This window comes from Podarcis cretensis (genome assembly GCF_951804945.1).
Source record: "Podarcis cretensis genome assembly, chromosome: 5".
In the NCBI taxonomy this organism is placed as follows: domain Eukaryota; kingdom Metazoa; phylum Chordata; class Lepidosauria; order Squamata; family Lacertidae; genus Podarcis; species Podarcis cretensis.
The window spans coordinates 95,387,000-95,413,432 of record NC_137174.1 but is presented as its reverse complement, the minus strand read 5'-3'; the positions used below and the strand labels follow the sequence as shown (position 1 = coordinate 95,413,432).

Below are 26,433 nucleotides of genomic sequence, written 5' to 3'. Positions count from 1 at the left end.
CCATTTTGACAGGTAGGTAGATTTTTCATATGGAACTCTCAATTATTATTTTTAAACCAACATAGTCATACATAGGATCTTCATCCAATCTTGTGGTCTTGGGTCAGTCAATCACCATGCAGTTTATTATTAGTTGGAGCTTAGTCCTTTTGAGCCTAAGTCATAGAGGTAAGTTGAGGGAAAAGTGAGGAAATGCCCCTTGAGATGATGTGTTTTTGAATAGGGCCAGGGACAGGTGGGAGAGGAACAAACTGATTTAGAAAGAAGCAATATTTGGAGGGAAGGTGTTAAGTGTGAACAGTTGGAAACAGAAGGAGATGGCCGCTCAGTCAGCATGCACTCAAGCCATTTAGAACTTTAGAAGTAATGACCAGCATGAATTAAGCTCATTTACAAACTGCCAACCAATGAGTGCAGCTGCTGTAGAGAGCCAGTGTGGTGTAGTGGTTAAGAGCGGTAGTCACGTAATCTGGGGAACTGGGTTCGCGTCTCCGCTCCTCCACATGCAGCTGCTGGGTGACCTTGGGCCAGTCACACTTCTCTGAAGTCTCTCAGCCCCACTCACCTCACAGAGTGTTTGTTGTGGGGGAGGAAGGGAAAGGAGAATGTTAGCCGCTTTGAGACTCCTTAAAGGGAGTGAAAGGCGGGATATCAAATCCAAACTCTTCTTCTTCTGCTGTAAGATAGGTATAATGAGCTCCCGTGCCCAAGCACCCACTTGCACCCTTGCTGCCACATTCTGTGCCAACTGAAGTTTTGAGACACACTTCAGAGGCATGCTCTATATGTTTTTGTCATCCAAGACCTGCAATCTGGGAGCAGAGTGCCTCTGAACCTGGAAGTTCAATTTAGCTCTTGTGGGTTAAACTTGATACAAAGGTGCCATGAGGAAATCCAGAGGCGGAGTGGAGGCTGTAAGGGAAGGGCAGGGACCACCGGCAGGGGCCTTACAGAATGTCAGTCAATCACTAGCTGGGAACGTCGCATTCTGAACCAGGTGGAAGAGAAGAATGAGCAGACGCCGCCCCTGGAAGCCTGAAGCCACCAGCACCTCCTGTTACTGCGTATGCTGGTAGGGCTAGTCCTAATGGAACACCGGTATATTTAGTATAATAATTATTGTGCATTTATTTATATCGCAGCTTTCCCCCAACAGGGTCTCGAGGCGGCGTGCAAATAAAATAGGAACAGCTAAAAACTTAAGGAGAAAAAATGATTAAAAACAACAAAGTATTAATAGAATAAAAACATTATTGCGCTCCGAAATTATTGTTGTATGTGTGTGTTTATAATATACATATGTACAAACACACTTATCTATATTGATTTCCCTGTGCTTATTCATGAAGAAGAGCGAGGAAACTACTCCGGGCCCGATCCCCTCCCCCACCACCCACACGTGTCACGAGCCATAGAGTGGCACCGGGCGGCGGCAAGAAGGCTTTTCGACAAGGAAAGGGGAAACGGAAGCTCCTCTCCCCGCCACGTGACGCAGGTGCGCGCGCCGGCCGGCCAGCCCGCCCGCCTGCCTGCCTCGCGTGGAGGTCACGTGCCCAAGAGGCCGCGCCGGCCGCGCGGGGGTCACCTGACCGCCTCTTTTCTTTCTCTCCCCTTCGTCCCCCAATACCAGAGCATGGCGCGAGCCACGTGACGAAGGCGGGGCGGCAGCTCACCCCACCCCCTCCCAATTCGCCCCACCTCCCTCCCTTCCCCCTGAGAGGCTTCAGGCGAGCCCCGCCCCCTGGCCGCCGTCCTCCCTCGCCCCGTGACCGACCCTCCTCCTCCCTTCCTCTTGCCCCGCCCCTCCCCTCGGAGAGCGGCTCCGGAAATGGTCGTGCTGGGCTGCGCTGCGGCTGCGTCGGGCCCCGCTCCCCGGACTGAAGGAGACTGAAGGTAACCGCGGTGGGGGGAGGGGGGGAAGGTGCGGCGGCGGCGGCGGCGGGGGGGGGGGCGAGAGAGAAAGCCAGAGTAGGCCGCGGTTGGCGCGGTGGGGGGTGGGTGGGAGGAGAGAGGCGGGGCCTCGCCGGTCTCCTCCCCCTGCTGCCCCCCTCCCGCGACGAGGGCATTCCCCCCCCCTCCCCCCACCCCCCTCGTCGCGCCCTGACTGGGCTCCGGCCGCCATTGCCCCCTCGCCTACCCGGCCGCCTGCCTGGCCCTCGGAGGCCTCGCCTGAGCACCACGTGGGGCGGGAGGAGGAAGGAAGGAGACGCCGGCCGGGCTAGGCCTCGTGGTCCCCGCGCCCGGGTGAAGGGCGGCTGCCGGGAGAGAGAAGAGACACCCGGCCTCTCCCCGGTTCCACCTCCCGCTGACTAGGCTTTCTCTGGGAGCGTGGAGCCGGCCTTTGTGCTCCCGCTTCCATCGGCCTGCGCAGGGTGCTCCTGGGCGCGTGCAGACGGCGCTTCTCTCTCGGCTTCCCCGCGTGCGTGCGCAGCGCAAGGTTACGGAAAGGGTGTTTCCGAGCAGGGGCGAAACGGGGCTTCCATTTCACCCGGGTCAAAGACCCAGCTTGGTATCTCTTCGCACGAGCATTTGGGTACACACACGCAGGCTGAGAGCCTCAGTGGCTCCCCGGGGGGGGGGGCTTCACCCGGGCCGAAAAAAGCCTGGCTAGCCCCCTCGTAGCTACGCCTCTCATTCTGAGGCTCTGTCTGCTCCACCAAACAAATCTTTCTTTCACATAACGCCAGTATCTTGTTTTTAAAACGACTCCGCACCTGGGACAGATGTGAGGTTTTTCGGTCCTGAATTCGAGCCCTTTCTCTCGCTCCCCACCCCAAATGCAGACTCCACAAGGCAGCCAAGCCTCCTGTAGGTCAAGCCTATGGTGCCTGTATTTTAATAAGCAGTAAATTTATTTTTTGCCCTGCATCTTACTCAAGCTGTGTTTTAAGGACGAGAGCTTTCCAAGCAAATATGCCCTTGGCACAGGCCAGTAGTGGGGGACAAAGGTCCACCCTCATAGCCAGCCTCCTTTCGGAGAAAGCCCTGAAACTTAGAGGAGCCTTTCCTTATCTATCCAGGTACTGAGGAGGATTTTGACCCTAAAACTTGAGCCCTTTATATGTGCTGCTGTTATAGGGCCTTAGTACAGGTACTAGGCCTCTCTCAAACTGCATATGAGCCCGGAAGAGAGGCCTGTGCTCTAGAAGTATAGCCAGTCTTGCATAAGTATCAGTAGGAACTCAAAACAGTGTCTTTCCAATGGGCAAACACTATAATAAAATATGTATAATAATTATGGAGCCCTAGCCCTTTCTATGCAAGCTTCTTCAGGGTTTTTGCTATACGTACAGTTAACTCTAGACTTATAACTGAACAAAGTCTGAAGCCAGTGTGCCATGAATAAAACATGACTTCCAAATAATTTTGCACTCTGAAAGTGTTAATCAAAATTACTGAAGAAACAGAATTTCCAGCTCCACAATCAGTTCTCTCCCACAAAGTATGGGGGTCAACAAATCCCTTCTTCCCATGAGTTGTGCACTGTTTAAGACATGAAATCACATTTTCTGAAAGGATACCTGAAACCAAAGAGGCCTTCTAGAGCTTAGTTGCATGACAACTTTGGCATGCTAGCGCAGTACTACAGTGTCTAAAGTTTAGACCAGCTGCTATCTCATATAATTCTATTTGCTGCTGAAACTATCAACTAACTCATTTCTGTACAGTTAGACCTTGTTAAAGTCCCCTCCCTGCTTATCTATAGAGCCCAGTATCTAGCACACACAGTATTTAGGGCACCATTTCCACAATTTAGAAGGAAGTGCGGAGCTTCTAAGGCCTCCAGCTACCCCTACATGCCATATTTATGATATTCGTAGCATTTGATGGAGATTGAGCTTTAATTTTTTGTGACTTGAGTTTAAATAGCTTGATGGTTCCCTTCTTGGCCAGTAGCCATGAGACAAACCAGGTCTATCCCAAAATGTTCTGGCAAGTTTGTATTTTATGAGGTTATGCTCTTCTGAGGCCTGAAATTTAATATCTTCAACTAGCCCCCACCCTATTTGGACTGTTAAAATACAAAACTGGACCTTTATAAGGTTCTTATAGGTTATTTCATTTCCTTATGTTTATTTCTCTTTGAGTTCCTTTACATCTGAGCCTTTTAGACTGCATCTGGAGGGTCCAATCCTGCTTTCCACTGAATTGTAACTTTGTCCCTGAAAAATCTTTTGTTAACACCCTCCTCTCATTCTTTCCACAATAGTTTTGTTGGTATCACTTATTAAAACGTTTCTACTCCACTTTTCCTTATAGAGTTCAAGGGGGTGTCCTTGGATTTACCACTATGCCTTTTTGGTAGTTTAATCCATAATCTAGCCCTTTTCTGAACTCTGTAAAGTAACATGGATTAAAATAACTTCATTAATGAACCTGGATAAAAGGGAGCTGAAAGCTGCATAACCTTGAGTGGACATCTGAAGATCTTCTGGCACATAAGCTTTTGTTCTCCTTAGTACATATAGGCAGGAATCAATTGTTTTGGTACATGCTTGTGACATTCCAGTCTCCTATTGTGCATGTATAGGACTGAATGTCCCCAGACAGAATACCTTTATTGAGAGGACCAGTCACCTCTTGGATGTTTTGGACTACAGTGATGTTTGTCCATGTTGGAGAAGGCTGATATTATGCAACAAAACAGCCACTCCTCTGAAATGCGCCTGCCCCATATAAGGCTGTGATGTGCCTGCTGTGATGTGTATACATTTCCTTGGAAGTAAAATCCATAGAACTCAAGTGATATACTTACAAGGCCTGCCTGCGTTCCTCTGCAGAGGTTTACCATGTGGTGGTGTATTTAGATTCCTGGATTCTGTACCCCGCTCCATATGCTTTGAAACTGGGGCTCAGATCTGCCGATAACTGCGACCCCCCCTCCCCGACCGCCTCCGGAGTTTCCAGTCCCAGTATACGACCTCCAGAAATGCGGCACTCCTCTCACCCTACCCCGCGTTTGAAACCTGCAGGGCTCTGGACCCCGCATCACCTGTGGTATCTAAGGTTACTGTTGTGCTTCGAAGGCAGTGTTTTGGTTCGTTTGGCATAGGTAAGCACCCCGCGCCGTTCAGAATGCTCCTGCCCTAAGTGCATAGGACCTGCGGGGTCTGCATTTATGGAACACGCTGGGAAATGTAGATCTTCGCTCTTGCATCCAAATATATCAGGGGTGCTGTGGGTGGGTGCACGCCTTAACGGGGCGCAGCAGCTGCCCGCTTTTAGGCGAAGCCGGGAAGCTTAGGATCGCCCCGTTCTGTAGTGGTATTGGGGCGTGGGTGCACCCTCCTCTAAAATTCCAAGCAGCCCCACCTGGTAGGGTCTCCCCTTCCGTGGCCTCTGCGCACGTGGGAACGGGGCGGAATCCGGGCGAGAGCTGCTCTGCAGCTGCGCGCCCACATCTGCGGAGCACTCGCCGCGCGCAGGGACCCTGCGGCGCCGGATCGGCCTTTCCCACCCCGCTTGTAGGCCCGAAGCCCGCCCGGTGCCTGCATCCCGCTGGGCCCACGTGTTCGCCTCTTCCTTGCTTGCTTGCTCGCTTCGCCCTGCCCTAGGCCGCCGTCGGGGCTGGCCCTGCTGCGGCTCCACCTCCTCCGCTCCCTCCACCTCCTCCCTCGCTGGCTGTGGCTGCTACCGCGCCGGTGCTTGGCGTCCGCCTCCGAGAACCGGGCCAGCCCCACGTGCTTGCGGCGCAACTCGGGTACGGTCGGAAGCGGCGGTGGGGGGACGGGGCCCCGGCCACGCTACGCCCGCCCGCCCGCCTGCCTTTCTCTCGCCGCCCGCCGCGGGCGCCCGGCAGTCGCCACCGCGTGGGCCGCGGCTCCCTCCCTCCCTCCCCTGCGGGGCCGCCCGGCTAGGACACGTGTCCTTGGAGCAGGCGGGCCGGGGCCTGGCTTCCTGCTTGCCATCCTGGCCGGCGCGACGCGCGGGGGAACCTCGGAGGGGAAGAAAGGCCACCCTCCCCCCCCCGGAGGAGGAAGGTCTCGAGGTTTGGGGTTCTCTTTTTTTGCGCCCATGTGCCACCGGCGGAGGTGCGTCCGGGTCCTTTCTCTCTCCAACCCCCGACCCAAATTCCCTTTACCCCTCGCTTTCCGGTTGTGGCTGGGTTTGGGGCTTTTGCTGAGCAGGAGAGGGGGAAAGGGGGCTTGGGGTGGTGGTGGGATCTTGGGGCTTTGTATTTAAGGCACCCCCTTCTCTGAAATATTTCCTGGCCCGCCCTTATTCGCCGGCTGCTGCCCTTTCCCCAGTGGATGGCTCTTCATGCTTGCCTTCCGGCCCTTTGTACAAAATAAAATAAATGCGGAGGGTAAATAAACCTTTGCATCTCCTTTGTCTTGTGCCCTCTGTTAGTTTTTGCGTGTGTTCCCCCCTCCCCACGCCCGCGCCCATTGGTTGTGCCTTCTTTCCCCCAAACATATGTTAGTCCTCTTACCGCCTAGAACAGACTTAAAAATTACTCAGCAATTTCTTAAGCAACCCAGTTTTACTTGTGCACATTTAAACTTTCAGATTTTGTTGTGTTGAGTTGTTGGGTTTTTATTTTGAAAACAACAACAACCCATATTAATCTGTTTGTTCAGTCCCTGAAAGGCTGCCACTTGTTTGCGCATTTTCCTTTTAGGAAGGCGGCTTGCTGTCATGGTGGGTTTGGATGGTGATTAAAGGAGATCTTACTGTGTGAAGTAACACCAACTGTCTCTGAAAGTGTGGGAGAGGGAGGACATCTTGAACCTCGATTGCACATTTCCTGGTTTTATGTAGTTTGCCCTACAGGGGAGGGTGGAAGGCTTGTATCTTAACAGTCCACGTTCGCATTTCATGCTAAACAGCGTTTCTTGGGTTGCTTCTGGCAATGGTGGTGGGTGGAATTTTCTGCTATTTTGTCTGGGAGTGTGTTTGTGTTAAGTGAAAGGGTGAGGGGAGTCAGGGAATAAGGGTGCTCAGTTCACATCTGAAGACTTGCTTCACTTTTCTTCATAGTTGAGTGTGGGGCCTTCTGTAATGGGGGAATACTGTGGCTCTTCTTTATAATTGCAGAACACATGGGTGTGTCCCTCAAAAGTAGGGCTAGGAAAATATTTCAAATTCCTAAGCTCTAGAATAAAAAATAAAAATAAAAAAATAGGAGCCAGCTCTGCCCAGGAGCAGGAAGTGTCAAAATGAAGAGGAACTACCACCATGTTTCCCTACCCTATCACTGGGCAAATGTGAGAATCACAAGTCAAACAGGGGTTTCCTAGTTTGATGCCTCCATTGTACTTCTGGGGCTATACTGTGGGGCAGCTGCTGGCCTTGCCCTCTGGGAAAGTGTCCCCTCTATCCAAAGCGGTTTCCCCTTGTTGTCTAGCATGTTACGTGTCCCCTGTGCTTATCTTCTTTCACTGTTGGCATTTGCAAGTGGTTACAGGATTAAGCTGTGACCCATGAAGCCCCTGGTTCAAATCTCACTCCACACAATCTTAAAGGCACAGGATGCCTTTCTGAAGGCAGGTCTGTATCAGTGCTTGGATGGAGGGCTACCTGAAAGTCCCTCATCTACTCTATTCCATGATGGATGAAAGGCAGAATATGAATATAATACATAGTTGCTTGCAGGGGAGGCCTTTGTCAAGCCTCAGACATTTGTGGGTAATGCTAACCTACCTTACATTGTTACTATTTTTGAAAAATACTGAGATAAAATGTGGAAAGGTGCTACATAAATACTAAATATTATTGTTTTCATTACGCAGTTTAGGAGCTGAGGCTGAGAGTGTGACTTCCCCAAGGCCATTTGGTGAGTTTGTGGCCAAGCTGGGTTTTCAGCCCAGGTCTGAATCCAAGGATACAAGTTTGTTCATTTTAACCACGCTACCTGTTATTCATCCGAGATAAAGATTTGTAATGGACAGTAGCTTCTGTGTAGAGAATCATATGTACCCCGGCACATAGTGGTGTGTGTGTGTTAGTTAGATGGTCAAGTTTTGTTTTTTATTGAGTCCACATGCAACTAAAAGCCTGAATTGGTTAGTCTGTATACTGGTGGAGTACACATGTGCTCATTGCATGCAGTGATGCCTGTAGAATTCCCTATACAGAAGTCCTAAAACACCCCTAAGCAGTTCAGAAGAGCAGTTTATATTCTCAAGACTTTCCCTTTCACCCGGAAAGGTCCTCCCTCAATTAACTTCCCTCAGAAATGGTGCCTGTTGCACTCTGTTCCATGTTCACTTCCTGTCACAGAGAAGAAGGAACAAAGTTCTGCCTTCAGGAGCAGTGCAAGGGACTAATGACAGGGTGGAGGTGCAAAATGCTTCCTCTTTCCCTTTCCCCACTTCGTCATCTGGAGAGAATCCTGCCTTTCCAGGTTTCTTTTATCTTCCCAAATCCCTTGTTGGAGAAGGCATTTCAGGAAAAGATGATACTGCCACAGGCAAGAGGCACAAGAGTGCTCCCTTGTAATTTGTGTTAATCTGGAATATTAACTTTAGCTACTTTGAGAAGTTGTGAAGCGTTGAGAGTAGAAGTGTGAGCCAGGAAGTCCCAGATTCAAAACTTACGCAAGCTAGTATTAGCCTCCCCTCAACCCCAAATGAGTGAACGATCTTCAAATCCAGCATTTTGTTCTCACCCTGGCCAACTGGATTCTTCCAGTGCCTACAAGTTTGACAGCCTTGAGTGTTCAGATGCAGGTTTCATATTGCAATGATAACTAATAGCCAGAGATAGGCACATCCTCCCTTAATTTGTGCCATCCTCTTGATTGTATATCTGCAATTTGCGGTGTGATAACTAACCTAACAGTTGTCAGGGTCACTTAAGGTAATGTATGAGAAGTGCCTAGATGTTTTTACATCAGTGCAGATAAAACAAGCAGCTTGAGGTTTCATATCTGCAGTCACCAGAACACAACAATACTCCTAGATCCTTGTTTTGCCCATAAACATTCTTTGAAAGGATGGGAGAATATCTGCTTTTGCTGGGAAAACAACAGCACAGTTGGCAGAGTAACTGAACTGCATTAAATGAACACGAGGACAGAGCATTGCTTTGGGATTCCCATACCATCATTCCCTTTTGAAATGGGGATCTAGGAGAAAGGACTTAGATGTTAGGAGATGGGACATAAGTCTGTTTAGATTTGGAGCAGGCTGCTTTTTGGAGTGCTTTTGTCGAAGGCCAGTTGGGCATCTGCTGAGAAGTTGCATAAAAGGGCACCATCTTGTTATACTTTTGTTAAGAGACGGAAGATATGAAAGGTTTAAGAATAATGGGTTGGAATTGTTGAATTGTAGAGTTGGAAGGGACTCCCAAGGGTCATCTAGTCCAATCCCCCCTACAGTGTAGGCATCTCAACTTCTTCATATGTGACAAATGGCCATCCAACCTCTCCTTAAAATCCTCCCAAGGAAGGAGAGTCCACCACCTCTCATGAGAGTCTGTTCCACTCTCAGACAGCTCTTACTCAGAGAGTTCTTCCTGAAGTTTAGTCAGAATCTCCTTTCTTGTAACTTGAAGCCATTGGTTTGGGTCCTACCTTCTGGAGCAGGAGAGAACAAGCTTGCTCCATCTTCCATGTGACAGCCTTTTAGATATTTGAAGATGGCTATCATATCGCCTCTCAGTCTCTTTGACACCCAGAATATGTGTGTGACTTCTGGTTTTGGTTGTAAGCAGCACTTAGACTTAGCATTAGAGAGCGCAATACCACAACTCTTAAGGACTAAATCATCCCCCTCCAGAATTAGGCAAAAAATTGTTGCTCCCTTAACAGGATTTACAAGCAAACAACGAAGGAGCAAAATAAGCAGGGTGCCTGTCTAGACATCGCAAGAACCCAAGGTAAATTGTTTCTTCCTGCCTTGTTTCTCTCAGTGGCAGCAGGGCACCATGCTGCTCATTCTCAATAAAGCACAGTAAGCTAGGAGCCCTTCCCTATCATGATGTGGTCGATCAAAAGTTTTAAGTTGGAGGCGTCAAAGGAAAGGGAGACAAGCAAGGTCTGAAAGGGAACAGTGGGGAGCAAATTTGATTAAATGTGCTTGGGCTTTATTTTTGTTAGGATAGGAGTTATGGTGTTAACCCAGCTTACTCCAACTTGTTGCCTTGTAGAGGTTTTGAACTGCAGCTCCCATCTGCTCCTGATAGCAGTGCACGTATCTCATATCTTACGCAGGGTTTAGGTTCTGGGGGTCCATGTATATAAATGCGTACTGCCAGGAATTTCCGGAACCAGGTTCCCTGCATGGTGGAGGACCCCTTGCCCAACTTCAGGAAATAGGCGGAAAGGGCTCTGGCAGTGTCCCAGAGCCCTTCCATGGCCGCTTTGTTGCGAGGGTTTTGGCAGGATCCTAGAGTCCTCCCACCTCCTTCTCAAAGCCTAGTAAGTGCTTGCCCAGCTTTGGGGAGGAGGCAGGAGGCATCTAGAATCATGCCAGAGACGTTGCACCACCTCCCCAAAGTCTGGAGCCTCCCTTTGCTGGCGAGGGCTCTGGGCTGCCTGGTGAGCCCATAATGGTGGGCAGGGAATAAATAAAATGAAGAATGGGTTTCCTCCGCTCTCCATTTTATTTTTAATTTCCCCCACCCACACAAAGCTAAAATACACAAGTAAAATAATGTAAGATTGTGAGTTACCTGTAGTCCTAAATATCTGGAGCACTCCAGGCTAAGGAAGGCTGTGTTAAGCAGTTGGCTTCAATGGAGAAAGGTATTTCTTTGAGAGGAGATTTGTAGGAAGATAGACTAGTCAGGGCAGTTGCAGTGCCTGCCTGAGCACCTGTGGAAGAAGTTTTATTGAACCAGTGAATAGGAAGCTGCTGTAAGCAGCCGCAAAACAAAGAGTACAATTCCTGCTTTGTCAAATGCTACTTACGAAGTCGTGGGCATCTTGCATTCTCCATCGGCCGTTTTCCATTTGTGGCATGTTCACCCACAAATGGAAATTCTGCAGTTGGATTAATTTCTGCAGCCTTGTTTCCTAAACTCCTATTGTACCAGTTCCTTATTGCCCATTTTCAGTGCTTTGAGGCAGAACTCTCAACATGCCAACGCCCATGTTAACCTACATTGCATGGGTTGCAACGCATGTAAGTGAAGCAAGATTGAATTTGCTGTCTGCTCGGTTTTAGCACAGCCCAGATGAGCCAAGCAAGTGAGCTAATTCAGTGTTCCCATGCAGCATCCTTGGGCAGCTGGCATGGGCCCCAGGGCCCTGGCATGGCCTGTCACCCTTAACGTCCCCAGGGACCCTCTTAATGCTCCCCCTTTTGTTCTATACTGGTGGCCACCATGTAAAATCCTTGGAATGGCCTGGAGTGATGCTAAATCAAGAGCATCATGAAAAATTGAAATGGTGGGAGCCTGGTGACAAATCAAAAGCGTGCCATCCCAGGCAGGAGGTGTTTATCAGAGTGCACCCTGTAAACAGATTATTCCCAAAATAAAACTTTCACCAGGGTAGAGGGTTGAGAAGGAAGCCATGCCATATCTCCTGAGCATTTGCAGTGCATTGGCGCCAATCCTCAGTAGATGGGTTGCTTGCTGTTTCTTACAGATCCTGGTGAAGCCAATTGCCCTGGACATCACAGTCCCCACCCCTTCCAAAAACTTAAGTCGTTTCTGAGGGAGCATCAGGACCTTCTGTCCGTCCTTGCTGTTAAAGATGGAATTCATTTCCTTGTTCCCCTCAGTCCTAGCGCAGAAACCTCCCCAAGTTTCGGGGTGGGCGTTGCAAGCTCTTGCAACACTACAGGCCTCCTTGGTGTGCTTTAGGTCATGTACTGTTCTCTCTGAGCCCCACTTTCCACCCGAGACTTCTTGCTTGTGCACCTGAAAATTTAGAAGGCTAGTGCAGCAGATGTGTTTCTCCCACGTAATGTTTATTGGGAGCCTGAGAGCTGTGTAACATGATGATGATATGATGATGATGATTTATTTATTTATTTATACCCCACCCATCTGGCTGGGTTTCCCCAGCCACTCTCAGTAACCCTGAGAAAGGAATTTAAAGTGGGGAAAGAGCAGAGAAATGTGCCCCTCTTTTTTATTTTTAAAAGGGAGGAGTCTGTATCCCTATTCCTAAACTTTTATGTTGACTGTGCTCTACCACCTTCATAGAGCCTTGCTCTCAGTTTCTGAAAACGTAAGTGGGAAATTCCCATACCATTTTACTGAAAATAGCCTTTTCTCCTGGGGATCATAGTTCTGTCCATTGAAGCATAAAGACAAGCCCCCTGGAGCAAGATCAGAGATGCCTTGCACCGCTTCCCCTCGATCGGCAAGTACTGATCATGATATATCAAGGTGAATTTTGGAACCTCACAGTTCATTTGGCAAAAGAAGATTCTAATGTGCCTGTCACCCATGCCCCCCCCCCCCATGGGGTGTAGTTTGTGATGGCTGCTGACCTAGTCCATGCAGACTGACCTGCTTTTGATTTGACAAGTTTGGGAGCGTTTGGGCAGCCTAAGGTCAGAGTGGCTATTGATTTTTGCCAGTGAAATAACCAGTGCCACTGTGGTCTCTTCCCAGAGGAGCTTGCAACATCGTTGGACCCCAACTCTGACAAACAGGTCGGGGAAGTTTCCTTTTCCCGCATGTGGGTGTTGTCTCACTTGCTGCTTTGCTTTGGTTGGCAATTAGGGTTTGGGTTTTTTTTTTTAAAGGAAGGGGATCTACACCAACAGCAAACCTTAGCATTTTTGTAAAAGTTTAGAATTTGGAAAAGGTGTTTTGCATTCAGCACCTCAGCAATTTTGCGGCAATCCTGTCAAGGTAGGCCAGAATTACTACCAATGCGTGGCTGATGGGAGGACTTGCAGAAAACGCAACAAATTCCTGGCACAGGTGTGATTTGGATCTGGTGGCAACAAGGTCCGCTGCTGCTTGGTCCCTGTGCTGCCCTTGCAGGGAAGGGCCAGCATCTGGAGACAGAAGAGGGGGAATCAGAGAATTGTAGAAGGCACCATGAGGGTCATCTAGTCCAACCCCCTGCAATGCCCAATGTGAGGCTCGAACCCACAACCCTGAGATTAAAGGGTCTCATGCTTGTGCCATACTGACTGAGCTATTGCTGGTCTTAACTGGACAGGAAGAGCCAGGATGTTGACAAGGAATAAAGAGGGGGGATGTGGCAAGTAGAGTTCTTAATTCCAAAGCTTGTTAGGAAGGAGGCGAAGCTCCAGTCATGGGTGTGGTGAAGCTGGGCGGAAAAAAGCATTCACAGCTGAGAAAAGGGGCTGGGGAGGGAATGGCTATCTGTTCCTCTCATTTGTTCCTTGATGTGCTAATGGACCCTGGAGCACAAGGGAGCTGCCTCTCTTAAGTCTCCGCCTCCCTGCTTTGGCACTCTTTAACCTTTGAGGTGTTTGTTTAATGGGCTTGGTCATGCTAATCGATATGCCAGCAGACCTTGAGTGGCTGAAGTCTTGGGTGCTTGTGAATTCGCCAGCAGCCAGCTGGCCGGCTTTTGTGGGGAGCAGTGTGTCTTTTCCTTCCAATACAGGAGAGAGGAGGACCCACTGCTTGGGGTAGCAGTTGGGTCAAAGTCCTGGAATAGCTCCCTTCAAAAATATGACCTGCGTATCCCTTTGACGGCAGTGATCTTTGTGAATTGGTGCTAACACCTTAATGGTTACCCTTGGTGATGGTAGTGGAGCCTTTTCTTCTCCTCCCAACCCTGCAATATTTTGGGCAACTTTTTCCATTTATATCTTGCCCTTCCTTCAAAGGATATCAGGGCTGCAAACACAGCAGCGATAAAACAGTTAAAAAAATAAAAGCATAGTTGAAAACGGTCGCCTAATCTCACAGCTGATAATTTCAGGGTTGCTGGGAATGTTATTTTTTAGCCATTAAATGCCTGAGTAGACTGGAGCGCTTTAAAATACCTCCTAGATGTGACTAATAAGGAATACCTACACTCCTCACCAGGAAGGGCACTCTCCAAATGGAGAAGTGCCACCGAGAAGGCCCTGCCACTGGTCAATGCCAACTGCATGCCACCACCAAGTTGGCTTCCCCTGCCAACTGTAGGGCCCCAAAGTGGGTGATACTGGGGCAGCCGCTCTTTAAAGAACTTGAGTCCAAAACCTTTTAGTGCTAACACGGTAGCTTATTGGTAGGCAGTGGAGGACTGGTGGCAAGGGTTCCCAACAGGCTGGACCGCTTGCCAACCTGGCAGTCACGCTCTATCCTGGCTGCAGTCTCTGGACGTGGGGCAGCCCCATATAGAGTGCAATGCAGTGGTTCAGGTGGGAGGTCACCTGAGATTGGGCTGGTCCAGGAACTTCCATAGCTGGTGAACCAACCTAAGTTGGGCATAAGCAGTCCTAGCCACAGAAGTCACTTGAGACTCCAGTAACATGTTGGAATCCATGAGTTCTCCCAGGCTACAAACCTGTTCCTTCAGGGTTGTGCAACTCCTCTCATAACTGGTTACCTACCTAATTCCCTGACACAGGAACCACCCACCCACAGAACCTCCATCTTCTTGGGTTTCTCCCAGACACAGGTCCTGATGTCCTCACTTTCCAAAATGTATTTAGTGTACTGTCTCTTGCTGCTCCTGAGTTTTTTGCCTTGCACCCTTCCATGTGGAGCTTGAATGCTCTAGACCTGAGATGTCTTAACAGGGACTCAGTGTAGTTGCAACCCAAACTGTAAAATACCTTAAGTCTTAAGTATTCAGATATGCTAATGAAGAACTGTGTTCTGAGTTAGGATCATCTGGTCCAACCCTCTGCAATGCAGGAATTTTTTTGCGCAATGTGGGGCTTAAACCCAGCACCCTGAGACGAAGAGACTCGTGCTTTATTGACTGAGCTACCTTCCCCACCTTCCCCAAACTCCCCTTCTTGGCCTCGGTTGAGAAACATTGGCCCATTCGATGGGACCAAAGAAAGAAGTGGTGACTGGCCATTGGGGAGAAAAAGAGCATTGTTGTCAATGCTTCAATTGTGGCTTGGGCTTTAGTTCTGTGCATGTGTGCAGTGTGTGGTGCTGTCTGTTTCATGCATTCTGTGTTGGGTTCAGGCCTAAAGCAGACTGATGTGATGTATTTGCAATGTTGATTCTGCTGTTTGCTTGTCCCTTTGTGTGTGTGTGTGTGTGTGTGTGTGAGAGAGAGAGAGAGAGAGAGAGAGAGAGAGGGGAGGTCTTTTGTCTCATGTGAAGAGAGTTTGCCTCTGTAAGGCATCGGGGTCTCAGGTTTTCTGTAGGAATTTGAGCATGGGAATGCGGCTTTCAGTCTTTCCTTGTGCATCTAATTATTATTATTATTATTGTTGTTGTTGTTGTTAATAATAATAATAATAATAATAATAATATGTTGCCCTTCTGACTGGGTTGTTCCAGCCATTCTGAACAGATTCCAACAAATCAAAACATCCAACAAAGTAAAAACTTCACTATGCAGTGATACCTCAATTTAAGAACAGCCCTGTTTATGAACTATTCAGTTTACAAACTGTGCAAAACCCGAAGTCCTTTCTTAAACTGAAACCGAGGCGCACTTTCCCTAATGAGGCCTCCTGCCGCTGGTGCTCTTCCACCGTTCATATTCCGTTCTTAGACTGAGGTAAAGTTTGCAAACTGGGACACCACTTCCAGTTTTGCGGAGTTTCCATAGGGAGGGCAATACTGCCGAGAAGCCCCTCTGCCTGGTTCCCTGTAACCTCACTTATCGCAGTGAGGGGACTGCCAGAAGGTCCTCGGAGGTGGACCTCAGTGTGATTCTGGGCTGAACAGTGGGGGTGGAGGTGCTGCTTCAGGTATACAAGGCCAAAGCCATTTAGGGATTTAAAGGTCAGCACCAATACTTTGAATTTTGCTCAGAAGCATACTGGGAGCCAGTGTAGATCTTTCAGGACTGGTGTTATATGGTCCCAGCGTCTGTTCCTAGTCACCAGTCTAGCTGTTGAATTCTGGATTAATTGTAGTTTTCAAATCGCCTTCAAGGGTAGCCCCGCATAGAGTGCATTGCAGTAGTCCAAACGAGGGATAGCCAGAGCATGCACCACTCTGGTGAGACAGTGCATAGGCAGGTAGGGTCTCTGGAGCTGGTAGACAGTGGCTCTGGACACAGAAGTGGACAGCTGTGAGTCCAAAATGATTCCTAGGCTACACACCTGGTCTTGAACTGTTGAAGCCTGCTTGGCTATGAGAAGCCATCTGTTGTTGGTGGGAGAAGGTTGTTTGAGAGAAGGCATTGAGAAAATGGTACCTTCTGGTAATTGCTTAAGTGATTCCTATAAGTTCCCAGAGCGTACGGCAGTCTTCTGTTGTGCAAGCCGGCGCATGGGTCGCTACTGTTCCCAGTTTTCAGATGGGGAACTGAGTCTGGGGGTGATCCTTGCCTGAAACCACGCTGTGTTAATAGTTGTCGTGGGACATGCAACCCCAAGTGTCCCAGGCCCAGCTAGTGAAGTACTGAGACAGGAGCTGCACCAGTCAACCCCCCGCCCCCCCAAAAAAACCCACTAGGGCTGCTGCTTTGCAAATTCCCTTAGCTGCTTTACTCCTCTCCCTCTTAAGGCAAGTGTGGCTGCCTCTTGCTGCCCCCTCCCCATTCCAGCCACTGCTGCTCTTCCTGATTTTGAAGGGCAGAGTCTGAAGGGTGTGAAGTTCTCTCTCCTTGGCCTGCGTCTTCTGCACTTCGGGATGGGGGTGAGGCAGGGCGCCTTCCCGGGCGCAGGGAGGCTTCCTGTGGGTGTAGGCACTGCGAAATGGCGCAGCACCCAGACTTCCTCTGCTGTCTGTCTCGTGCCTGCATTGGCAGCACAGGTGGGTGCCTGGTTGCTTGGTCCTGCCAAGAGGGAAGAGGCTGGGCTGGGCTGGGCCAGGAGCCTGCCTCCTTCCTCCTCTTGCCTGTGCAACGCGAGTGACTCAGGCGTGTAGGCGTGGGATTTTCTCCGACTGGTTTGGGCAGTGCTGGGGCCGAATGGCTGTGACTGTGGGTGGGGTTTTGGGTGCTCCCTGGTTCTCTTCAGCCTGCCTCTCTCCTCTCCCTGTCTCGGTGTCTCTGCAGTGCAGCAGACTCTGCGATCTGACACCACCGGCAGCTCCCTGCACTCATGTTCCTGGCCTTCCCAGGGTGGGGGTGGGGGGCTGTCCCCTGCCTTGCCCATGTTTGGCAAGCCCGACCCTCCATGCCGCTCCCCAGCAGGTTTGCAGGCTGATATTCTCCCCCCCACACTCCACCCCATCACCCTCTGTCGTTTTCTCAAAGTCTGGCAGATGAAAAGTCTCAGCTGCTTGCAAAACTGGCCTGGGGTTTTTCCTACTTAGGGGTGAGTATTTTGCATCTTTTCTGTGCATGTTTTGAGGATGGCGGGGTGAGGTGGGGAGGCTGTTCCACATTGAGACCTCGACTTTCTGCTTGCCCCCATTTTGGGAAGGGGGAGGCATGGAGCAGGGTGGGTGGAGGAAAGGAATTGCATAGCAAATATCTTTTCTTCGTTGCCGGCGTTGGTTTGGGTTGGGCCTGCTCTTCGAGAATGCCTCAGCCTGGGGAGGGAAGGGTGCTTGGCACGGGAGCTGGCCTGCCTAAAGAATTAACTGGGCATATTTGGAGCGCCGGGGAAACGACTCATGCTCGCAGTTGCCTCTCCCCAGACCTTGGGGTGGTGCTGACTGTCTGCAAAACTTCGCGTGGGCTTTTCAGGGGAGACTAGCTACTTCAGCTGGGCCTCCCCTAAAGCAACGATCTATCTTCCTGTACCTCCTCTGGGGCCTCTGGCTTCAGTTTTTTTGGGCTGGCCCCTTTTCTTTCTGGGAGCATGGCTGTCCCTGCAGTTTGGTTTTGCAATAGGTGTGGGGGTGCTTCTGTTTCCATGTCTGGAAAATTGAGAACCGTTTGGGGTGGTGTCTCCTGGTAGATGTGCCCCATCAGGCTGTGTGGAGCTGCTTCCTATAGGAAGGGCTGCTGCATGCTCCCTCCTTGCCTGTCTGCGTGATGCTGCACCACACTGTCTAGATGCTCAAAGGTGGGGGGGGGGATAATTGTTGCAAACTGTGCAGTTGTGGTCTGTGCAGCTTCAGCTGCTCCCCCGCTCCTAAATCTGCACACGCACACGCACACATACACAGAAAGGTAGTATGCACTAAATGCTGGTCCTTAAAAAAAACCAAAAGCGTATCCCGGTTTAGTAAGGGCTGAGGATACTGGGGAGAAGGGAATTATGAGAACTGGTGGCTCTAATTCCGAGCGGAGGTGAAGAAATTGGTGCTGATGTGCCACCCACACCCAGGACCACCACATATACTTAAGGGTTTTGTTGTTGTTGTTGTTGTTGTTGCTGTTGCTGTTGCTGTTGCCAATGCCCTGGGAAATTTTCAGAATCAAAAGGCTTGGGGAGTTAGGGTGCTCTCGGCGAGGCCCCCCACAAATATCTGGCCACACTGTTCTTGTGTGCTGAACTGGAGCCCTGCAGAAGCCTCCTGATCCTGTCTTGGTTTTTTGCCTCCTTTGCATTGCGTATGTTTCCTCCTCTCTCCCAAAGTCTTTAGTCGCCTGAAACGCTGACAGCAGCAGCCCAAGGGTCAGGTTACGTCAGGGCTCTGGGTCTGTTTGGGTAGAGTGGCTCTACCTTGCCTTGTGCTGGAGAGGGCACTGCCCCTGTCCAGACAAAAGGGATCCTATTCCCGTAAGGTTCCACAGGGCAGCTGTAGGACTGTTTACTGCCTGGCGTCCTGGAAGAAGTTCCCTCTGCCCTGCCAGCCTGGCCTATGCACCTTCGCCCATCTGCGTGTGCTTGTGAAAGCTGCAGCCAGTTAGCCCTTGCTTAGGCTGAGGCCTGTAGATCAGGGGTCAGCAAACTTTTTCAGCAGGGGGCCGGTCCACTGTCCCTCAGACCTTGTGGGGGGCTGGACTATATCTTTTTTGGGGGGGGAATGAACAAATTCCTATGCCCCACAAATAACCCAGAGATGCATTTTAAATAAAAGGACACATTCTACTCATGTAAAAACACACTGATTCCTGGACCATCTGTGCACCGGATTTAGAAGGCGGTTGGGCCGGATCTGGTCCCCGGGCCTTTGTTTGCCTACCCATGCTGTAAGGCGTCTAAACCCACCTTAGCCCAAGCAGGCACTTGGTGGAGCAAACCTGGGATGGGGCGGGGGTCTTTTCTTGTCCTGTGTTGGAGCTGGCTTCTCAGATGTTTGCTCCTCATTCCCACCCAGGTGAATTTGGCTGCTTTGTCATATAATACGATGCTGGGTGAGCTTGCAACATGGTTCATTTTTGACTTGGCCTATTGCACTAGGGAGCACAATATCGAGAAGAGCTGGCATAATACCTCTGCAGGAATGTGTGAGGGGCTCTCACTTGCCCCTTGTAGTGACCAAGAAAATGGGGAGGACGTGTTGCGAGGGGGTAGTGGGGATCACCATGGTGCATTAGATTTGTGTGTCTGGTTTGGAGGCAGAAAACGCTGTGGAAGTCCTTGGCTGGCCAGCCAAAATATCTAGAGTTGAAGCTCTGGGGTTGGCTGGAGGCCGTGTGGGGAAGTGGTGGGTGCTGCTGCACTACCCTGTGTGAGAGCTGTTGGACGGGGAGAATGAACAGTGTAAACAAAGTCTCTGTGTGCCTCCATTCTCCTTGGAGCTTCCCCCGTCCTCACTGGGCTCCAGAGAGGGTCTCCTGATGAACCCCGAGGACTCTCCTGCTCTCTCTCACCATTTCCTGGTATTCCATTTATTTATTTCCTGGCACCATGTGTGTATGCAATCACATGGGAGGTGGAGGGATGCCTGTATGGTGGAAGGCCCCAGAGCAAAGGCCAATGCCATGAAAATGGGTTGACTTCCTCGCATTATTTGTATACAGTCTAATGGCCAGCAAGAGTCGATAGTGAGTAGAGTTGGGGTCAATTCAGAGTCTGGGTCTTAGATGGGTGGTTCTCAAAATGGTTTCTTACTGTGGTCGCAAGTGGGGCCAGAGACATGCATGATAGCTGCCCTGATAGCCCCATGCATCCATATCCCATATAGATCAGTGGAACAAACGGCGGCACCTTAGCTGTTGCATTCAAGACATACGGGGGTCTTGGATAACCTCCATCCTTCAGCTTACCCGGAGACACTTGGCTCCGACGTTGGTCCAAAGGCATTCTACATACTGCACATCTCTAAATGTATCTTTTCATTGGGTGCCTCTTTGATGCGCTTTAATATGGATCTTTCATTGTGTGGTGCTGCTTTGCTTTCAAGGACTGGGTGGGATTGATCTCAGCTTCTCTGCTGGATGCCTTTCAGGTGAATTGGGATAGAAGAGTGCAGTTTACAGCCAATTTGAGACCCTTTTGACACTACCGCAGCAACTTTTCATCTGAAAGTTGTTGGGGTTTTTTGAGAGAGATGATTAACTTAGGGCTGAATGCAAGCTGGCAAGGTTCTGTGCCCAGAATTTTAAAAAAGTCAATATTTTCCCCGAGATACTGTGTTTGGGCAGGTGGGAGATAACTTTTTGAAAAAGCTTCTTAAGAAGCAGGAGACATAGAAGAAAGGAAGACATAAGCCATTCATCAGATAGCCCTATGTTTCTCTGGGAATTATGGGTACCCGCAGGGTTCAAAAGGTCCCCCTTCCTCATTCATAGTTGTTCCAGGCATGGTGGCTAGAAACTTGATTTTTAAAATAGATATATACATATATTATAATGTTTCAGTTGCAAATGGATACCTGCACTTCCTAGGTGCCCTCCAATCAGCCCCAAGTAGCACAACTGATGGAAGTTGTACACTAAAACAGATGGAGGAACCAGGTGTGTGGCTGCTGGAGGCCCATGTGGGTGTCTCTGTAGCAATACAGAGCATCTTCAGGTGAAATTTAAGCCAAGGTACTCTGCGCTAGATGAACATCAAGCTGCCTAAGGATGCACAGGCATAAGGTTAGGGAGCGAGTCTGCAGTGGGGGCTGCAGCACTAAAAAAGTGCGTACAAGCATAAAGGTACATGGGGTGGCTATTTATCTTGGTACCAAAAGATGCAGTTGCCTAGGAGTCCTCTGGGACTCTCATTGGCAACATCCATTATAGCCCCTCCCCTGAATTTTGCCTGAAGTTGCTGCTGTTTCATTTCTTCTCTGACCCAATCGTCATGCGGCGCCATGAGATCCGTCCGTGCAGTGGCACTCATGCTACTTGGAAGTGCGGTCTGGAGGGCTGACCATCCATCCTTGCTTGGGCTGCTTCCGTTTGCCCTTCCATTCTGCTGCGGGGTCCAGTTATAGCTTGGAATTTCCCCCTCCGCCTCTAGTTGTGTTGCGTTCCTTCCGTGCTCATTTTTGCCATGCCTCTTTTTCTCTATCTCAACAGGTAGCAAGGGGATCCTTATGCAGCACCACGTGAAATGAACAAAACTCCACAGCCCTCAGGAGGAACCCCATCAGCCCCACACCCCTCCCCCTCTCCTGGACTTCCACAGGTAAAAGGATTCTCCCTCCCAAGCTGCCATGTCCCCTTCTTTTCTACAATATGTAATAAAAACTATCATCTTTCCCTCATTCGCAACCTCCATTGGCTGCTCTGTCTTCTCTGGTGGCTCCTCTTCAACACAAGTTGTCCCCCCCCCACACACACATGCACACCTTTCTGCATTTCTCTTGCCTTTTGCTTGTGGGTCAGTTCTGCACTGTGGGTCCAAACAACCTTGCAAGGCAGGATTTGATTGGACGACCCTCTTGAGCCCCCTTTGCAAAGTTTGCCTTAGGCTCTCTGCGTGCGCCGAGTGTTCGCACAAATTTTCCACGCACCCCAATCTTGCTCTCTAGAGGGTGGGGTTTGGGTGTGGGTTGGGGGCAGCTACGGAAGCTGCTAACTTCCTCTTCCTCCCTTCTCCCCCTCCCCCAGCAGTCAGCATTTCCTCCTGGCCAGACGGCACCTGTGGTTTTTAACCCAGCGCAAGCTACCCAAATGAATACGCCTTCCCAGCCTCGACAGGTAAGGGGGTGGCTGCTCTTGCCACTGCTGCACTTCGGCCGTGAGATCTCTGGGGTGGCAGCCAGGCCTTCTCCAAGGGGCTGCCAAACAGGTTCTTCCATGTGGCTCGGGGATTGCTGGGCAAAGGGAGCCCTGGAGGCTGACTCCGTCTGCAGGCGCCGCTGACTCAGGAGTTCATCTGCAGCACATGCTGGGTGGATATGTCTGTTTGGGTGAGCGCAGTTGAGACAGCCATGAAGGCAGAGGTGTGGTGGAAATTGCCCTATCCTTGGTCCTCGCACAGTGGAGGGTTGTGGGGGTTCTGAGAAGGCAGGTAGGGTGACTAGATAACTCCGAGGAGTGAGTTGGTGGCGGGGGGGGGGGGATGCTTGTTTCTGTTAGTGATGTTCTGCTCTTGTCTCCTCTCCCCTCGCTCTTTCCTGTCTTAGTTTCCAGCAGGGCCTCGTGCTTTACATCAGCAGGTACTAACCCTTCTCTACTCCCTTCACCGCATGCTGTGTATGCGATCCGGGGCTGGGCTGGGGTGCATCTACGTTGGGGAGGGGGTTTCCTTGGACACTGCAGGGAACCTGGCTGGAGAAGTGTAGAGGCTGCTGGTCATTTGTCCTGGCTGGCAAGGCAAGAACAGCCTGAGATGTGTGGTGCACATGCTGTAAAAGACATAAGCTGTGAAGCCCCTGGTCCAAAATTTTTGGCTGCTGCCTGAGGTCGTCAGGTGGCCCAAGGCAAGCTGCACTCACTTGCCCTCAGCTCTCTGCCCCCAGTAAGAGGATAATGACACCAGCCACACCTTACAGGGGTGTTGCAGTGATCACACGATAATAGACGTGAGATGTTCCGGATGTTCTGAAGTGCTGGATGAATTGCATTCCTAAAGAGAAGCATTTTCAAGCACACAGAGAGGAAATGAATTAAGTCAAATAGGAAAATGAAACATGGGAAGGCAAATCTATATCTCAGGTGCTCGGCTGTGCCTGCTGATCCCAGGGGTGACCGGGCTGCTAGGGTCTGTTTGACTGCAGTGTCCAAGGCAGAGGACTCTCTCCCCTTCCCATGTGACTTGCATGACATGCTGACTCATGACAGCTGCTTCCCTGCTGCTACTTCTGCTTGCGTTTCTTCCTTGTTCTGTGCCACCCCTTCCCTTCCTGTGGAACAAGCTGCCTGTCTGTGCCCAGAGATTGGTTTTAGGACCATTTCAAAACGGCTTGCTTTCCTTTCTCGCCCCCCCCCCAGTTGCCCTTTGGGGTGCCATGGAGAGATGACGAGGCTTCATAGTGTTGCCCCCCAGACATTCTATCAAAAGCTTCAGTTACTGTTAACTTTAAGGGGATCTGACCCAAAAAAGGTTGGAGGTCTTATTCCAGGGGTGGGGAACCTCTGGACCACCAGACATAGTTGTAGTTCCCTCGTATCAGGGCCCATTCATTGGGGGTGATAGGAGTTTTAGTCCAGCAAAATATGTAGAGCCATAGATTCACTCATTCCCAGAAGTTACACATTCAGGAACTGTTTCCTGTAACCCTACATGCTTGGTTAGGAGTTTTTAAAAGGTGTCACCTAGGATTTTGAGTCTGGTCTCGTTCCTCCTCATTGGTTCACTCTGAAGAGCCCAATCCGCTTGTGGTCAAATAGCACCTGTAATGCTAACCGAAGAGATTTGTATCTTGGCTGCCCCTGTGCTAACCTTGCTGGACCTCAGATTGTATTCTCATTTGAAGCTGGTGTCCCAGTGCCTAGTCAGAACTCCTGACTCCTTGAGTCAGCCCTTGGCTGTGTGGGTGTCATACACACCCACAGTGGACAAAACATGGAGTATGGTTTTTCAGTAGAGAATCTGTGGGCCGCTTCAGATCCCCTACTACAGTGTTTCTCAAACTGCTGGACTACGGCTCCCATCATTCCTAGCTAGCAGGACCAGTGGTCAAGGATGCTTGGAGTTGTAGTTCAACAACAGCAGGAGACCCAAGAAACACTGGCCTACTGTGTCTCTTGCAAAGATACTGGGCTGGGAATGAGGAAATCTGGGCTTCAGGACTCACCTCTGCCATGATCTCTGTGTGTGACTTTAGGAAGTCACCACCTGTCAATATCAGAGAAGATGATATTGGCCTGTATTACAGTACTGTTGTCAGAGTGAGTGAGATTTTTAAAAAAATATTAGCTGGGAATACTTCTGTTCCACAGTTCAATTTCTGAAGATGACCTGTTAAGAATTATTGCTACTCTTTATCAACTCAATCCTGGTTCCCTTAGTTCAGAACTGATTCACTGTGTTAAATTACACCTTCTAGCAGTTTTCCAGTTTGCATGCCCAGTATCTTAAGGAACTGCAGAGTAAAGAGCACCTTCTGGGTGCATAGAGAGGATTGCCCCAAGGTGGCAAGTTGATGATGCAGGGGGAAGCAGCTCCACCTGACATCCATGTTGATGACTATCTAGAATAACCCTTGTCCTCAATGCTTGGATGGCTTTAGAGCAGATTGGACAAAATCCGTGGAGAACAAGGCTCTCAGTGGCTGCAAGTCTGGATGTCTGCATAGCAGCTCCAGTATCGGAGGCATTTTGCTCCTGAGTACCGGCTGCTAGGGATCAAGAGCTATCGTGCTCATGTTCTACTTGTGGCTTCCCAATGGTTGACCTCTTTGGGAAATTAGAGGGCAGGTTAGACTGGCCTTTGGTTTGATGCAGCAGGGCTGTTACTATTCTTCACGTCTGCCCCCTGCCCTCTGGGGACGTCATTATGGATCTGGCTGTTGCTAATGAAGCCCATGAGAAGTAGCTCGGCGAGAGGTTCCTTGTCACCGCGAGATGTGCTGGTGGGTCACTGGTAGCCCACTCCCATCTGTGATCTCCTCTTCTGCTACATTGCCCCTTGTCCCTTGGGGTTTGAATTCCCCTCTTTACCTATTCCAATTTGCACAGCACAGCCACTTTGCTAACCACTGAGGCCTCCAGCTGCTTTGGGTTCAAGGCTGTGCACATGCGCATGCAAGTACACATTTGCAGTTATGGCTCATTTGGGCTGTGCTTAGAAAGGGGTTGAGGGTGGCTTTGCCCTTCGTAACCACACATGGCCTCCTTTGTGATCCCAAAGCTTCCCCTCGCCCATCTTCCCATCTTTTGAGGGCCTGCCCAAGAGCTTAGAAAGCTGGAAAACTGAGATAGTGTTATGCACTGGCTCCCAGTTTGTTTCCAAGGACAATTCAAAGTGTTGGTGCTGACCTTTAAAGCCCTAAATGGCCTCGGTCCAGTATACCTGAAAGAGCGTCTTCACCCCATTGTTCTGCCTGGACACTGAGGTCCAGTGCCGAGGGCCTTCTGGCGGTTCCCTCGCTGCGAGAAGCCAGATTATAGGGAACCAGGCAGAGGGCCTTGTCGGTGGTGGCACCCGCCCTTTTGAACGCCCTCCCACCAGTTGTCAAAGAGAAAAACAACTACCAGACTTTTAGAATATATCTGATGGCAGTCCTGTTTAGGGAAGCTTTTAATGTTTAATAGATTATTGTATTTTAATATTCTGTTGGAAGCCGCCCAAAGTGGCTGGGGAAACCCAGCCAGATGGGCAGGGTATAAATAATAAGTTATGATGATGACGCAGGGAGCACGGCAGCTGAAAGGTGTTTCTTTCCTTCAGAAATGGAGCATGGGTTCCAGCAAGGAAAACCTGCTCATTCATGGAGGATAAGACTGCCAATGGTTATTGGGCTCATTGGCTGCATTCTGCCTACACTGTTGGAGGTAATATGCCTCTGAATCCTAGTTGCTGGTAAAGATTTTAGGGATAGTGCGATTCCACCTGGTTGCAGGTTTCCCATTGGTTGGCCAATGTAGGAACAGGATGCTGGACTAGATGGCTCTGTGGCCTGACCCTATAAGGCTCTTCCTATGTTCTTACATTTTAGTCATGGGGACACTTCAGGTAAAAGCAGTTAAGGCTTTTATTGGCTTCTCCTCTTTCTGCCCCCCTTCCCATTTGTTGGCATCCGTCTGTCTCAAGAGACAATGGAGTGCACCTATGGGGTGAAGTCAAACCACTGTGTTAGCAGCACCAAAATGACTTCCCTGGGGTGGAAGCCTGGGCAGAGTGTATGGAGTTCCTGGGCTGCCCAGATGACAAGACCCCTCTATTGGACTCTGATGTGGTTCAAAGGAAAGCAGAGCAAAATGTTTGGCACCAGCTTGGCTGCAGCAGTTGCTGGAAGGAGGCGTACAAGGTGCCATCATTTATTCCCATTTATTCATTACGAAATTGAAAGTATTCGTGCAAATATCGAATCATATACAAAGAAAAGAACCTTGCATTCAAATCTGTATACATCTATTTCCAGCAGTGCTGTCATTATATAATGCTCAGTTGAACTGCAAACATCTCCTTACGTTTTCATACTGTATCTGCTGGCCTAACCAAAATAAACAAATCCCATCACTTCCTTAAGCAATCACTTTTTCCTGGTGCAAAGATCACTTTCCAGTGTTGTGCAAATTCCAGTCAATGAGAGCAAACA

At 49.9% G+C, this 26,433-nt stretch overlaps 1 protein-coding gene across 20 annotated transcripts in view; it reads left to right on the top strand.

The window, feature by feature from the left end:
• The first annotated feature begins 1,735 nt into the window (after nt 1–1,735).
• The window catches only part of EIF4G1 (eukaryotic translation initiation factor 4 gamma 1), a 79,528-nt gene continuing 54,830 nt past the window's right edge, over nt 1,736–26,433 (top strand). For 2 of the 20 annotated variants that reach the window (XM_079977559.1, XM_079977554.1), the window contains exons 1-4: nt 1,736–1,893; nt 21,302–21,410; nt 21,836–21,925; nt 22,354–22,386. In XM_079977559.1, coding sequence (XP_079833685.1) covers nt 21,336–21,410; nt 21,836–21,925; nt 22,354–22,386 — 198 coding nt within the window. In that variant the 5' untranslated portion in view covers nt 1,736–1,893; nt 21,302–21,335. Of the gene's footprint in view, nt 1,894–5,614; nt 5,702–5,860; nt 6,033–7,733; nt 7,778–9,754; nt 9,823–17,015; nt 17,271–21,301; nt 21,411–21,835; nt 21,926–22,353; nt 22,387–26,433 lie in introns of those variants that run through there. The other 18 variants (XM_079977566.1, XM_079977561.1, XM_079977564.1 and 15 more) reach the window with 16 other exon arrangements.